Raw genomic sequence first — 15,779 nt, 5'->3', positions numbered from 1 at the left:
TGGAAGAAAACATTTGCGATACATATATTTGACAAAGGATTTGTATCTATAGTATGTAAAGAGCATTTACAAATCAATAAATACAACACAGTTACCATCACAGTGAGAGACATGGTTTAGGGATGTTAAATGGCACAAGTGCTTTGGAAAACTGCATGACAGTCACACCTAGAAATTTATCCAAGAGAAATGAAAGCATGCATTCACAAAAGACTTGTACAAGAATGCACTTTCATAATAGCCCCATCTGGAAGCCGCCCACACGTCCATCAGCAGGTGAAAGGGTAAACAAAGTGTGGCCCAGCTATACCATGGAATAAAAGGGAACCAACTATTGATACACGCAAAGACACGAACCTCAAAAACAGCATGCTGAGCAAACGAAGACAGACACAAAAGACTACACTGTATGATTCCATTTATGTGGAATTCTTAAGCAGGCGCAACTAATCCACAGTGACAGAAAGCAGATGAGCGGCTGCCCGGGGCTGGGAGTGGGGAGGGAGCTGCCAGCAAAGGAATGGGGGGGGGGGGGTAATTTCCTATATCTTCATTGTGGTGGGGGGCACCAATATGCTCCAATCATCTAACTGGGGCAAGGGGTGCAGCTCAGTGGAACAGTGCTTGCCTAGGCGACACGATGCCCTGGGTTTGATCCCCTCCACGGCAAAAAATTAAATTAAAAAATCATCCAACTAAACCCGGATGATGCCTTTTATTTTAAGTTAATTGTAATCAGATCAGGTTGATTTTTAAAACACAAAATGCAACCCCGAGTCGTGCCTTAAACCCAGCAGACACAAAAATACCGCTCACTGCTTACATTTCTAAGTGCTCACTCTAAATTTCTGCACTTAATCTCTCCTCCCCGTGGACCTGGGCAGTCCAACTGTCCGCGGCCTGAGGACCCCACTCTGACCCCGGGTTCTCTAAGGCCCCTGCAGGCTCCTCTCTCCAAGCTCGCGGTGGCAGCTGGGGCTCAGGGTAAGGCTCACTGGGCCTTGAACACCGGCTTGTGCTGCACACGCAGCACCCGGTACGTGTTGAGGCCGGGCACATCGAAGCCCGGGGACAGCCCGTGGCCGTCCAGCGGGTAGAAGTTGACCAGCTGCCCGTGCTGGGCTTCCAGCGAGAGCCAGGCGTCGCCGAGCGGCAGCGCGCATGGGAACTCGCGGGCCACGTGCAGCTGGAAGACGCGGCCGCGCACGTGGCGCAGCGCCAGCGTGCGGAACGCGAGGGGGCAGGAGCGCCTCGACACGGGGCCCGAACTGGCGCAGGCGCAGCTCGCCCGCCGGCCCCGCGCGCACCTCGTAGAAGGTCCGGTTGGCGAAGGTGAAGTAGCCGGCGAAGGGCCGCGCGCTGGGCGGCGGGGCCGGGCTGCGCTCGGCCTCCCGGAGCGCCCTCTCCATGGCCGGCAGGAGCGCGTCGTAGGCCTGGGCCACCAGGTCGGGCCCCGGCGGCCGCGGCCCGGCCAGCAGCAGCACGAGGCCCAGGCGCAGCGGCGGCACCAGCGAGAAGGTGGCGGCGTAGCCGTCCAGGTCGCCGTCCTTGCGCACCACGCGGTAGCCGCGCTGCGCGTGGAACTCCCACGGCGTGCCGGTCTCGTTGGCGAAGTAGGCGCCCGGGCAGGCCAGCAGCGGCGCCAGCAGCGTCTTGACCGCGTCGGGCCGCAGGAGCCGCTGGGGCCCGCTGCCCAGCAGCGCCATGGCCAGCTTGGCCAGGTCGGCGGGGGTCGAGTACATCTGGCCCGACGGGCGGTACCAGCCCAGGTCGTAGAGCGGGGCCGGCCGGCCGCTGCCGTAGAAGCCGGCCGCCAGGCGGGCGCGCACGGAGGGCGTGAGGTCGAAGCCGGTGTCGCCCATCCCCAGAGGCTCCAGCACGTTCTCCGAGACCCAGCGCTGGTAGTCACCCTGCGTGGTGTGGGCCGCCAGAACGTGGGCCAGGAGCGAGAAGGCCAGCGTGCTGTAATGGCATCTGTCAGGAGGACAGTGGAAACCCCAGGGTGACCTGGGCGGACATCCCCAGACCCTGACCCGCCCCGTCCACCAGCTCGGGCCGTCTGAAATGCCGCCAGGAGGGACCTGCTTCCCCTGCGGTCAGACCCCGAAGAGACTTAAGAGGTCCGTTGAATCTAAGGCAAGACACAGGGTTGCGTTTTGTCTTTCAGAAATCAACCTTATCTGATGATAATTTACCTAAAATAAAAGACATTTATCCCGGTATAGTCGGATGATTTTTTTAAGGTCTCCATTTTCAGTCGGGAAAGACTAAGCCCAGAGAGGAACCTGGAATTGCCGGGGTCACAGGACAGTGGAGAGCTGGGCTCAGCAATGCGTGTGGAAAAGCGGCAAAACAAATCTTATTTGTGAGGGTTTACGTTGTCAAATGGAAGCTTAACGTCGTAGACTGAATGGGGCGCGGTGGGTGACAATGCCCATGTGGCCCAAGGACATCAAATAGGAGACAGGGTCTCAGTCCCTTCTTCCAGTGCATGACATTCACTAATAATCAATTACAGCGGGTGCCGTTTAGGAATCTCTAAAACGGCGCCGAGGAAGGCCCAGCATGGACGACAAGGGCACTGCTGAACTCCAGGCCAGAGGGAACCTGGCTCTGCAGAGGAGGAAGGAGGGCCCCAGCCTGTATCCGCCTCTGTTGGGTCCCTTCTTCCTAGGGGAAGAGGGGCCAGAGGCTCAGCTTTGGGGGAAGCAAAGGGACATGTGGGGAAGGTGCTTGATCAGAGTCCGCTGATGAAGGGAAGGCCTGCATTCTGGGCCCCGCTCGCCCTGCCTTGCTCTGCCTCCTGCTGGAGGCCTTAGTGATAGGGACCGTGTTCAGTGCGCCCCAGGTCTCCGCGGACTGGCCATCTAGGATTTTTCAAGGGTGTGCGTCTGGCTCTTCAGGAGGTGCCTACCATGCGGCTGGGTATCAGAGCACACTCCTCACCTGGTTCCTGGGTCCACCACCAGCACATCGTCCTTGAGCAGGCTCAGGGCTTCCTGGGTGCTGCCTCTCCACAGCAGCGAGGTGGACCGAAGCCTTCTGGGCAGCCCTAGGGAAGAGCAGTGGTCAGCACATGCGGGAACTCGCAGGCCACATGCAGCTGGAAGATGTAGCCATGCATGTGGCGCAGTGCCAGCGTGCAGAACGCAGTGGTCAGAGCCACTGGGCCTGTGTTTCATTGGGGAAGTCACTGAACCTCTCTGTTCCAAGCCTTATCTATAATATGAGGGACTGATGCCTATGTCTAGGACTGACGTGAGGATTAAGTGAGATACGATGCTTATCAGGATGCCTGGCACATACTGACTGCTCACGAAATAGTCGTTCGGGGCTGGAGGCGCAGCTCAGTGTACAGCAGGTGCCTGGCATGGCCCAGGACCCATCCTAGCATAAAAACATTAATTGTTATCAACTGTAGAAAGTTTAATTTCCACACACTTCTCGAGGTCAGTGATCAGTCCAGTTTTGTGGAACTGGCTCCTCTGTCCATTTGGGGTTTTCTGAGCTGGATGTGACAGGCATTGGAAGGGTCACAGGCTTGGGATTCCTTCCGTCCAGGCACCTGTCACCAATTTATGAGCACGTGTTTTGTACCAGGGACTGTTCTACGTGCTGGGGATTCAGCAGTGAACAAAGTCCCTGCTGTGTGGAGTCACATCGTAATAAATATGCATGCAGTGGAGAAAGCTGTCCCCACGTCAGATGCTGTCTCCTACAAGATGGTGGGAGAAGGTGACCCTCAAGCAAGTGATCCCTGGAGATGTGGAAGTGAGCCAGGCAGCTGAAGGAAAGGACATCTTAGGCAGAGGGAACAGCCAGCACTAAGGGCTTGAGGCAGGAACCCCTCTCTGGGCCGCCTCTGCTCACCCTCAGTGCCTGCGTGGCTTCCCTGCCAGACTTAGAAGGAGAAGGAGCCCCAGGAACGGAGGCGCCCTGGGGGACAGTGCAAGGTCTTCAAAGATGCTGAGCGCCTAGAACAGCCGCTCGGATGGCACATTTCTCCACTGGCCCCTGTGGGACAGGGAGGAGCCGGGTGGGATATTTTTTAAATTAAGTTGTTGTTTATGAGTTCATCATAGATACACATTACTGGGGTTCATTTTGACATGATTATACAAGCACAGGGTACAATTTGTTCCGATTCAGTCCCCAGGACTTCCCCTTTCCCTCTCCTCTGTCCTTCCCCTGTTCCCTTTCCTTCCTGATCTATTTATTTATAGATTTTTTTTTAATCAGTGCCTTGCAGATGTACATAAAGGTGAGATTCACTGTGCAGTGTTCACACATGTATGTAGAAAGTTGGACCCAGTCATTCCACCCTTCTCCCCTTCCGCCCTCCGCCCTCCCTTCCATCCCCTGACGCCTGGGATCTCGCCCTATTTTCATGGATCAGGTGGGATATTTCCTTAACTGACAGCCGACAGCCCTGTGCAGGGTTCCAGTTACAGACGAAGAAAAATCCACGCTGCACCACTAGAGGGAGCCCCAGAGTCAGCTCCAGGGTGGACTTCCCTGGAGGTTCGGAGGCTGGACATCTCCCCCTCTCCCCGGCTGTTTTAGCACTGGGTATTGAACCCAGGATTGCTCTGCCACTGAGCTACACATCCCCTTGGTTTTCCTGAGACAGGGTCTTGCCAGGTTAGGATCCTCCTGCCTCAGCCTCACATGGCTGAGATTGCAGCATGCCATGCCCCACCATACGTTTGAATTTATAATATTACTGTTAAAGAGAACCCCAAAATGACAACCACATCAGGCTCCACCAGAGTAACAGGAAGAGCTACCTAGACAAGTACCTGCTGCGGGTGCCAAGTACTCAGACTCACCAACTCCAGTTGCCCATAGTCAACTTAACCTGTCATTCCATTTTTTTACTTATTTATTTTTCCATACTGGGAATTGAACCCAGTTGCATCTACAACTGTGCTACATCCCCAGCCCTTTTTTTATTTTTTATTTCGAGACAAGGCTTCACTAAGTTACCAAAGCTGACCTTGAACTTGAGACCTCCTGCCTCAGCTTCTGGAGTAATGGGGATTGTAAGTGTGTGCCCCCACACTCAGCTACAGTTGCTTTATTACATAAGAAAAATGCAAGGCTCAGAGAGGTTAAGTGACCTGCCCAGGATCACACAGCATAGAGGCAGAGCTGGAATTTCAGTGCTTGTACCCTTATCCACCAGGCCACCCTGCCTCAGGAAGACGCTGATCCCGTTCTGCACTGTCATCTCAGGAGGACCTATTCCCTGGCAGAGCCCCGGGTTCTGTACGTGGAAGTGGGTCAGGAGGGAGCGAGGCCAGGAGGGACAAGCCGGACCTCACTGTGAACTGATGAAATGGCAGGCACTTTCAGAGGACGTCCACCTTTTCGAGTTGATGAATCGGTGACATAAATAGGAGCCAAGTGAGGCATTCGGGATGGGGCAGGCGGGGTGGCCTTCTCCGCCTTCGCTGGGCCAGACCCCTTGAGGCAGGACTCTCCTCCCCCACACCTTCTTTGTCCCCACCCGTGGTGAGAGATAGGCAAAAAGGCCAGCGAGGTCCTTCAGAACCCTCCAGAACCATCCCTCCTGGCCATGCTCCTTCCTGTCCCCGGTCTTGTCTCATAGTCCCAATCGCCACCTGCATCCTGGCTTGTTATTGTGCTTTTATTATCGTCACATAAATTGTCCTTAATAAGTATTCACTTATGTGATTCAAACTCCTAAAACACCAGAGAGCACTCGGGAGATGCTCTTCCTCCTCATCCAGAATATGCGTGCTCACGCATGTTCTGCATGCGCTGTACCTGTACACTCATACGTATCCATCCTCCGTGTACATAGGTTTCATTTTTATTCTCTTTATGTTAGCATAGTCTTTGTGCTGTTAAGAGTTTGTCCTCTACTTGATACTGTATCTTCTTCCATCTCTGAACACAAACAGTATCAACCTTTTTTAGGGCTACATAGTATTTGATTGTGTATGTGTTCCTACAGCTCACTGAGTCATTCCCCTGTCCGTGGACATGTAGGTTGCTTCCATCTTTTGTCATTACAAACTTTGCTGTAGGAAATAATTGTGGACAGACGTGAAGCTATGCGTGGGAGTACAGAACTTCCTAGAAGTGAGACTGCTGAGTCAAGGGTATGTATTTTTGGTGGCAGGAGGGATGGAACTCAGTCCTAGGCATGCTGAGCGCGTGCTCTGCCCCCCCTGCACGTTCAGTCCTGGTGAGTCTGCCAGTCGCTCCCCGCATGTCAACTTAAATTCCCACCACGGGCCTGTCAGAGGGCCTATTGCACCACGACCCCCAGCTGGGGGTACCCGTTCTTTGGCTCTTTGCCGGTCGGGAATTGTGTCCCTCTGTGTCGTTTTAATCTGTGTTTATTTCGTGGGAAGTGAGCTCGGGACCTTGCACCATTTAGGACACTGGAGAGCCTTTCCTGCCGTCACTGATTCCGCCTCCGTCCTCGCCTGTTTCCACGGCTCGCTACCTCTGCGTCAGTGTTGGTGATCCTTGTTTGTGTATGAGGGGACACCAGGCCTTGGCTGTGGAATCGCCTCCCCATACCCATCTGTTCACTGGACGGGACCTCTCAACTTGACTTTGATCCGTGACTTGACCTGCATTCCCAGGTTCACCTCTGCGAGGTCTTTGCCAGCCCACCACCCAGGAGTGTGGCCAGTTCAGGGGACACAGCAGGGACCTGTTGCATGGGAACCTGTCCCCAGGAGTCCCCACCCGAGGGGGTTTGGGCCAGGCCAGGTGGGCGCCGAGACTCACCGGAGAGCTGGCTGGCCATCCTGCGGAGGGTGACAGGCGAAGGCCCGGGGCCGGGACCAACCTCCTCCCGCCCGTCCAGCAGGCCCAGCGGGTGGCGGATGGTGAAGGCGCTGGCGTACCGCTCCAGAGGGTCGTCCAGGGAGGCCACGAGGCCCTCCTCCCACAGGCGGTACAGCATGAGCACCGGGAAGACCTTGGAGATGCTGGAGATCCTGGGCGGCGTGGGGGCAGAGGGCGACCGTCGGCCCCCCGCCCGCTCCTGCCTGTGCCCCAACCTTCCGGTCTCCCAGGGGAGCACAGAGTCCACTCGCCAGGGTCTGAGGTGGAGGTTCCCCAGCCTCTGGGAGCTACTCTGGGATGCTGGAGGACGCCAGAGGCAGCGGGGCTGGCGAGCGATGGGCACCCCTGAGCGCCCACCCGTGCCAGGCCCTTCCTGTGCTGGGGCAGGCCTGGGCTCGGTCTGTCCTCTGCCTCTCACTGGCTGTGTGGCCTGGGCAAGTTGCTAGACCTATCTGAGCGCTTCATGGGTAGTAAAGTGGGTGCATGAGATTGTGCAGGCGAAGTGCTAGTCAGCATACCCAGCAGGGACAAGTGCTGTAAGTGACAGTGCATAGAATTGTTGCCCCTGCCCGGCCCGGGAGGGGGTTCCCTCTGGGTCCCATTATCCCCCAGTATCCCTGGGGCATCTTTACTTTGCACTGTGAGCTTTGAGGATCGGGTGGACAGCACCCAGGAGAGGAGACCCAGGGTCCCAAGTGTCCCAACTCAGTGTCCCAAGCACCTCCCACTGCTGCCAACTCACAGGGACCTGGGGTGAAGGCCCAGAGTACTGGTTACAGTTCTTATGTGGCACATGGGAAGGGTGACAAGGGACCCCTTTCTAGTTTGGGCAGTTTGGGACTAAGGCTCTCCAGAAGGGACCCCTTCTTCATCTGTTTCCACAATGAGAAATTGGGTTCTCACTGGTCCTCTGTGGACCTCAGTCTTCTCCTCCATGGAATCATCAGGACTTAATCACGGGCCCTGGCAGCTTAGACCCCGCCACCATTGTCCTGGGTCTCCCTGCCGCCCAGGTCCCTCAGCCCTCCCACCCCTCACCCCTCCGCAGGACCCGGCAGGCGGCCCGGCTGACCGGTACATGGTGTACTCATTGGGCGCCCCAGAATTCGGGTCTGAGCCGTTCTTCCTCCCGAAGTTCCCAGTCCAGAGCACGGTGTCGTTGTGAATGACAACTGCAGACATGGCAGCCAGGCCTGGGGCAGACATGGCCTGGCGCAGGATCCCGTCCACCTGAGGGAGAGCGTGAGGCTGCAGTGTGGGTGCAGCGGCAGCCCCCAGGCTACAGGAGGCTCTGCACGCAGCAGCCCTGAGGTCCTCGCCTCCCAAACCCACCCCCCGGAGGGCCCAGCTCCGCTGAGCAGCTGTCCTTGGGTCCAGAGAAGCCTTTCCTTAGCAGAATCAAGAGAGGACAGGGCGAAGCTACGGACTCAATTGAACCCCACCCGCCGCCCCAGGGAGCCCGCCTGGGGTCCCTCAGACCAGTGCTGAGCCCTCTGCAGTGCACAGAGGGCCCCTGGCCAGCTGGGATGTGCACTGGGGTTGGGGACGTGCCCAGCAGGGCCTCAGGCCACGCAGCCGTCCCTCACATCGTCCTCTGAGAGGTAGGCCTGCCCTCGCTTCTCCCCACTTAACAGACAGGGAAACTGAGTCCCAGGGCTACCGTCATCTGGCGAGTGGCTGACGGAACCAAGGCCGGCCTGCAGCCCATTCTTTGCAGGCTGGACACCTCCCAAGGGGCGCCATCCACTCAGGTCCCTGCCGCCCACCCGCGCCTCTGGGGGCCTCCTCTCCTCCTGGGGAGGGGACCGCGAGCAGTGGACAGAGCAGAAGCACAGCCCCTGCCACACACCGGTGACCGCAGCAGGCCGCAGTGGCTGCCGACTTGCTTTTAAAATTTCTGACTCTGGCTGCCGCGCGCCCGTGCCCCCTCTCCTCTCGGGATTCGCGGAAGGGCGTTGTGTCCCTGCATTGGTGCGCGGTGGACCCCTCAGCCCGGCCCGCCACCTGCCCCTCAGGTGGCAGTTTCGAGTCCCCCCGCCACACCACTGCGCTGCAGCTCCTGATGCTGACGCGTCCCCTCTGTCTCCTCGCAGGTGACCCGGGTGCGTGGGGTCTGACTGGCAGGGAGCCGAGCACCCTGCGCAGGAGAAGTTCCGCCGTGGGGTCCGAGCTCTCCCAGGGGCCTCTGCGACATGGCCGCCGCCACCCTCTCCCATCTCATCTCCCCACGCCGTCCACCCCAGCCTCCTGGCCTCCAGGTGCCCCGTCCTCGGCCACGCCATGGTCTCTTCCCTTTCTCGAGCACACCCTTCCATCTAGGCGCCCTGGGTGCGTGTCACGTGGGCGTGTCCTGTTCACAGGGCACCCACGCCCTTCCTCCAGGGTCCTCCCTGACCCCACCGGTTCCTCTGCCCCACGGTCCCCTAAACATTCCCTGTCCTCACTCTCACCCCGCGGTGGACACACATGTCCTGTCTGTTCCCTTCGCTTCCCATTTGGGGGTCTGGGGACGGGTCAGGGTAGCCTTCCTCCCTGGGGACAGGTCTCGGGAGACACATGCTGAGCGGGGAGTGAACGAGCCCAGTGCCCGCCCAGCGCCCTCGGCGTCACTGACCTTCTCCAGGGCCTCCTTCAACACAGGCAGCGGGTGGGCCAGGGGCACTAACTCAGGGTGCCGGGGACACATCCTCACAGGGGCGGAGGTCACCTCTGGTCCCGGGGAACCTGGAGGGGACATCACATGGTGATAGGGTGGAGGTCAGGAGGAGAGTCAGGGTGGTCCTAAGGGAGGGGATGGCAGCACAGCCCAGAGCTGAGCCGTGGGGACAGTCCTCCCAGCCGCAGGAGCCTTGCCAGATGCCAGCGTACAGCACAGATGCCACCAACAGGCACAGAGGGATAAAGGGCAGAGAGAGCCAGGAGGAGGAGCCCGCCCAGGCTTGCCAGCTTCCGCTCGGCCCTCGAGGTGCCCCTTAGGCCGCAGCCTTGGCTGGTGACCCCTGTCCCCTCCTCCCCTGCTTAGCCAGCTTCCTGCCCTTGTGGCCATGCACTCAGCTCCTTGGGGCAGGCCTAGCTACTTCTGTCTGTCTGTCCATCTCTCTTGCCTGTGTGTTAGGGGGGAGAGGGGACTTGGACCCTCAGGTCGGCTCCAGGCTTAAAGCACCAGGGACAGCTCTTTCGGTCACCAGACCCGTGCTCTGGGGCTTGAGCCACTCTGCCTGTGCCCAGGGAGGGCAGCCCTGGCACCTGAGGTGTCGGCAGGGCCGATTCCAGCTGCAGTATCACACGGCTCCCCTAAACCTCAGCTTAGCCTGCAAGGCCAGCGTGGTGCCGAGGGGCGTGAGGACCACCTGGGAAGGACCTCTCCGTGCCGTCCACAGCCTCTGACACTTCCCCAAGCTGAGGGAAGGTCCCTGTGATAGGCTCAGTAGGGCCAAAAGTTCCGTCAGCTCTTCCCACCCTCCCGCCCTCCCCGGCTGCCAAGGCTGAGGGCCAGGGCCAGGAGTGCTGGCAAAGCCCCTGGCCACTGACCACTGGCCACCAAGCCTTACCCCGCCCTCTTCACACTTCTAGAGTCTGGCTGGCTTGGGGACTTCCTTACGCCAATGGAACTAGGTCCGCTGATGGTGTGACTTTGACTTCCAAGCCTAGACCTTAAGGGATTTGCTCCCTGGAGACCCTGCCTCCCATGGTCTCTGAAGGAGACTCAGAGGAGGCCCTCTGTCCCCACTGGCTTGCCTGCCGCCTCGAAGGAAGCCCGGGTCAGACCAGCAGCAAAGCTCGGCGGTCAGCAGGATCGTTAGCGAGAGCGAGCCAGTAAGTCTGGGGAGGTTCGTCGCTTACACAGGAAAATGACCTCGGGTAGAACCTCAGTAAGTCCACGGCACAGGCTAATGATCAGGGTCAGGGTCTCAGGGAGAATCCGGCCGTGGCAGCTGGGATGGAGCTGGGGCTGGACTCAAGGGCTCGCCGCTCTGATGTGCACACACCTGAAAAGTCACCTGGGAATCTTAAAATTCCCAGACTCCATTCACCAGCGCCGGGCGGGCCTGAGAGTCCTGCCTGGAAGCCACCCAGGTCTTGCCCACGGAGCAGGAGGACCTAGATCCGCGTGGGCTGCAGATCATGACCTGTGTTTCCCGCTGGTGGTAAGTTAGTACACACTTGGAGAGAAAGGGTTCGGAAACTTCTATGGCAGTTCAGCAGTGATTTGGCACCTGCTGAATGCACTAACGCAAAACTTGGGCTTCTATTTTGGATGTCGTTTCTAATGTTTTCCCTAATAATTCATTTTTATGTTTTATACCAATCTTGGTCTGCTATGGAGGGTAGGATGATAGCTTGAGAAACGTGGCCCTGGGAGACCGGCCAGCCTGCCCACCCGGGATCTTGTCTTTTGAGGAATTGAGAAGCCGCTCATAGAGGAATTAATGAGAGAGGAAGGGAAAGGAAAGGAGCCACGTCCATAAAAGCTCTGTGGCATATTGGAAGCCCTTGGCCCTCACTGAGCTGTGGACGTCGGTGACACAGGGTGACACAGGTATGGAGACAGGCCTCCCACACCTCAGAGGCTGGGGCTCTGGGCCCTCCAGGATCCCAGCAGGTTGGATGACCCCAGGTTGCTATAGCAACAAGGCCTGATGTCCATCACCAGCATGGTGGCTCCTTCGAGCCGTAGATGTAACGGTGGGGAGATCTTTGAAGGGGGTGAGGGCCTGCGGACCCCACCATGTTGGCTGAAGGCAGAACAAGGGAAATGCTGTTGGCACTTGCAGGGACCCTGAGTTGTACCCTGTACTGGGTGGCTTGAGAAACCCTGGTGGCATTTGGGTCCTCATTTTATACACGAGAGCGTCAAGGACCCAGAGAGGTCACAGAACTTGCCCACGGTGCACAGTAAGCAAGACCTGGTGAGTGAGCAGGAGGCCACAGCATCCTGGGCCTGGGTGGCAGCTCACAGCCTAGGAGGACCCAAGGGGACAGGAGCAGGGACAGTACTAGTGGCCACACTCACCAGTCTGAAGCTTGGGGAGCTGGTACTGCCACAGGAAGCAGCCAGTCATGACCACGGAGAACAGGAAGAGGAAGCCGCTCAAGGCCGGCCAGAGCCAGCTCTCCCGCACTCTGGGCAGCGGGGGCCGCCAGCCAGCCTGGAAGAGCAGGGACATGGGAGTCCACAGCTGCAGAGGGACCCCAGCCCTGTGAAACCAGGCCCTCCCCAGGGTGACCCTCCGCTCCCAGCGCAGGCTTGGGCTGCGGCATGGTGGCCTGCCCTGGAAGGCCCGGCCCAGCTCCCGGTCCCCACGCTGCTCTGCCAAAGTGAGTGGGAAAAGCTCTGCGAGGAAAGGGGACTTTCCTGGGGATCTGGAGGAGGAAGCCCAGCAGGAGGCGGTGTCCACGGGGTGAGCGAGTCCCCAAGCCACGAGGGGAGGAGGGGACAGGTAGGGAGAGGCCTGAGATGCTGGAGGTGGAGGCTGGTTGCCACCCAGCCACCCAGAAGAGCCATGGCTCCCTCAGCGTCAACTAAAGGGCCAGGTTCCACCTCTCTTTGGCATCCCAGAGCTGGGCTAAGCCCCTTTAAGAGGAGAGCCACAGCACCCTGGGAGAGAGGCCCCGTTAGTGCCTGTAGGTTATAGACAAGGCTCAGAGAAGTTAAGTGACTTGCCCAAGGTCTCACAGCCAGTGGCAGATCTGGGATTTGAACCCAACACCCAGTCTCTGACCTGCTCAACCAAAATTCTAGAAGATTCTTAATGGTCATTGGTTGAATCTTCTCATTTCCAGGTGGGCAGATGGAAGTTATAGAAAGGAAAAGACTTGTCAAAAAGAAATAGTCACCCCCAGTATGCCGTGTGCGTGTGTCACGTGTTGAGTGTCAGCTTTATGCCTAGCCTCTGAGCCACATCCTCAACCCTCCTTGTTTTGAGAGAGTCTTGCTAAGTTGCCCAGGCTGGCCTTGAACCTGCACTCCTTCTGCCTCAGCCTCCCGAGTAGCTGGGAGTACAGGTATGCGCCACCAGGCCTGGCTAACGTGTACCATTTTATTAGACCTCACAACCTGCTCAGGAAGCTGGTTCAGGACCTCTGTTTTAGAGATGATAAAGGGGGTTCAGCGAGGTTAAGCAACTTGCTCAAGGTCACATAGCAAAGGAAGTCCATTCTACCCAACTGTCTACCCTGTGTCTGACCTCTCCTGAATGTCACTGTCCCTGTCCTTTCAACCTCTCTTTCCTGAGCACCTACTAGGCCTCAGGCACTGTTCAGGGCCTTGAGGTTCAACAGTGAACCAGCCTCAGGAATATCCGCCCTCAGGGAGCTGGAGAGGTGGCGTCTGAGCCTGTCTCCCGTGGCCCAGCAGCTCAGGGACGTTCCTTTTCACTTCCTGGCGGGTCTCCATCGCTGGCTCAGAGACCCGCACCTGGCAGGCATTCAGTAGGAGCCGACACGCAGTGGTCCCACGTGCTTGGTGCTCTTTGGGTGATTTATAAAGAATTAATTTAATCCTTGCATCTGAAGATAAGCAGGCACTATTATTTTCCTGGTTCTTAAGAAATGCTTTTGAACTTCACGTTGTCCAGCAAGTTGAAAGTCTTGGGTTCAAATCTCAGCCCGCCCTCCTAAGTCCACTGTCATCTGGGGTAAGTACCTCACTCTCTGAGCTTCTGCTTCTCCAATTGTTGAAGAAGAGGATTGGGATATTTATAAAGAGTTCATTTTTACATCTGGAAATCTCCCTGGATTTCAAAAGTTATCTTCCAGCTCCAGAATTTGGTATTCATGCTGAAGGCTTTATTTTGTTTTGTTTTGCCTTGCTTTTTTCCAGTGCTGGGGATTGAACTCAGGGCCTCATGCATGCTAGCCGAGTGCTCTACCACTGAGCTACATCCCCAGCCAAGTCATTATTTATTTTTAATTTTCAGAGACCAGGATCAACTCAAATGTCTTTGAGCTGGGGAATAAATAAACCAAGTATGCTATGTCCATACAATGGGATACTACGCAGCAGTGTAAAGGGATGGGCTTCGGGAATGTGCAGGAACGTAGATGAATTTCAAATGCACGATGCTCAGTGAAATAAGCCAGACTGAAAAGACTACAAACTATATAATACCACTTACATAACATTCTGGAAAAGGCCAAACCACAGGAACAGAAAACAATTTAACAGTTGCCTGGGGCTGGGGATGGGGGAGGCTATGAAAGAGCAGTAGTGAATCTGGGAGTTGATGGAATTTTTCTCCATCCTATGTTGGCGATTTGTCAAAACTCATGGAAATGTGGAGCTTTATTGCTTATAAACACCTCAGTTTTTGTTATTGTTTGTTTTCAGTTGTTTTTGCAGTAATGGGAATTGAACCCAGAACCTCGCACATGCTAGGCAAGTGCTCTGCCACTAAGCTACATCCCTGACCCCTTTTTTTTTTTTTTTTTTTTTTTTGAGACAGGGTCTCGCTAAGTTGCTGAGGCTGGCCTCAAACTTGTGATCCTCCTGCCTCAGCCTCCTGAGCAGCTGTGATCACAGGTGAATACCTCGGGTTTCTAAAGTGAGTCCATTAATGATCCTGAGAGCACAAGGCAGTCTCTACCAGAGTGTCAGAGGAGTGACACCTGATGTAAAACTCTGCTGGTCACTGTGGCAGGTTTATACAAAGAGGAGCCAGGAGCAGTAGGTGCGGAGCCAACAGGACATGGGATGGGAATGGAATCCCCAGGCCTTTGGTGACAGCCGAGGTGGGGCTGGGACTCGAGCTCTGTGCTCTGTAGCCCCCACCCACTTCCACGTGTGGCGTGGGGGGCTCCTCCGATTTCAGCCTCATCCCCCCTCGGTCTCCCATCTCAGGATTATTTCCAGAGGACCCGGGGCAGAGTCAGCACGTAAGCACTAAGCTGTTCACCAGCTGCCACGTTTGGGCGGCTCTCCTCTCCCCTCCTAGCTGGAGAACGCTGTGTGGGGCCGGCCCTCCCAGGCCCCCCCGTGCCTGCGTGGCCCCCAGCTGCCTGCCTGGGGTCTGCACATGGTCGCCTCACCTCCTTTTCCCGGTCCTCGGGGCCCACTGTGGGACTCCCCCTCTGTCCATTCATTCATTCATTCACGGTCCCCGGGGCCTGCTCGGTGCTGCCCACCGCCCCCCCTGCCGCCCCCCAGAGCCAGCAGCATGTGATGTGGGACCAGGGCCTGGGGCCAGGTGCAGGAGGACTGGACACGGGCTGCCCTTCCTAGCCGTGGACACAGGGCTTCGCCTCTAGGAGTCCCCGTCTGCTTAAGGAGGCCAGTCCTCCCACGCCTCCTGGAGATCAGGCCATGACCGGAGAGGTCATGCCTGGAAGGCCCTAGAAAGCCGTTCACCAACTGGGCGCTAGAGCTGTGGTAGTTCCTCCGAGGGAGTGGGCATGAGCAGAAGCCTGCGGTGGCCTCGGCCTCCACGGAGGGCCCAGCCTCCACGGAGGGTGCAGACCAGCCAGCGGGAGGGCGTGGGAGGAAGGTGCAGCTTCCGCTTGGAGCGGCGCGGGCGGAACACTGGACGCTGCCGCGGACTAGGCACATGCTCTGGAAGGTCAGTGGTGGCCATGCAGGTGACGAGGGCTGAGCGATCGAGGGCAATGCCTGAGGCCGGTGGGCCTCTGCCTTACCTGGGTCTTCATCTTTCCAAGGCATGGAAGATTCCAGCTCCTGGGGGATTCAGGTCCACACACCAGGAGACCCAGCGGGCCAGGAACAGAGTCAGAGGGGAGAAAGCAAAACGAGTCCCGGGCGGGGGCTGGGAAAGGGAAAAGGGACAGGCGGCTACTAGAAAGCCGGCCGCCTGGCGGCAAGGCCCCCTCGCGCTGACCCGGTGTCTGTCTGCCCAGGGCGCCCTGCTTCTAGCACGGAGAGTCCTACACTGCCAGAGGCCCCTCCCTCCCTCCGTGGCCAGCAAACGGGACAGCCGGCCAGCCAGCCTGCCCTGCCT

At 57.6% G+C, this 15,779-nt stretch overlaps 1 protein-coding gene across 1 annotated transcript; it reads right to left on the bottom strand.

The window, feature by feature from the left end:
- Window positions 1–991: 991 nt before the first annotated feature.
- On the bottom strand, window positions 992–15,471 carry Lactbl1 (lactamase beta like 1). The gene is given in 8 exon segments (XM_047541671.1): window positions 992–1,234; window positions 1,236–1,974; window positions 2,947–3,052; window positions 6,769–6,980; window positions 7,901–8,058; window positions 9,443–9,552; window positions 11,843–11,978; window positions 15,460–15,471. Coding segments are annotated over 8 exon segments (1,716 nt in total).
- Between the last annotated feature and the right edge of the window lie 308 nt (window positions 15,472–15,779).

Source organism: Sciurus carolinensis, chromosome 1 (genome assembly GCF_902686445.1).
Source record: "Sciurus carolinensis chromosome 1, mSciCar1.2, whole genome shotgun sequence".
NCBI classification, from domain to species: Eukaryota; Metazoa; Chordata; class Mammalia; order Rodentia; family Sciuridae; genus Sciurus; species Sciurus carolinensis.
Note: the sequence above shows the minus strand (reverse complement) of the source record. Positions and strands in the feature narration are given on the sequence as shown.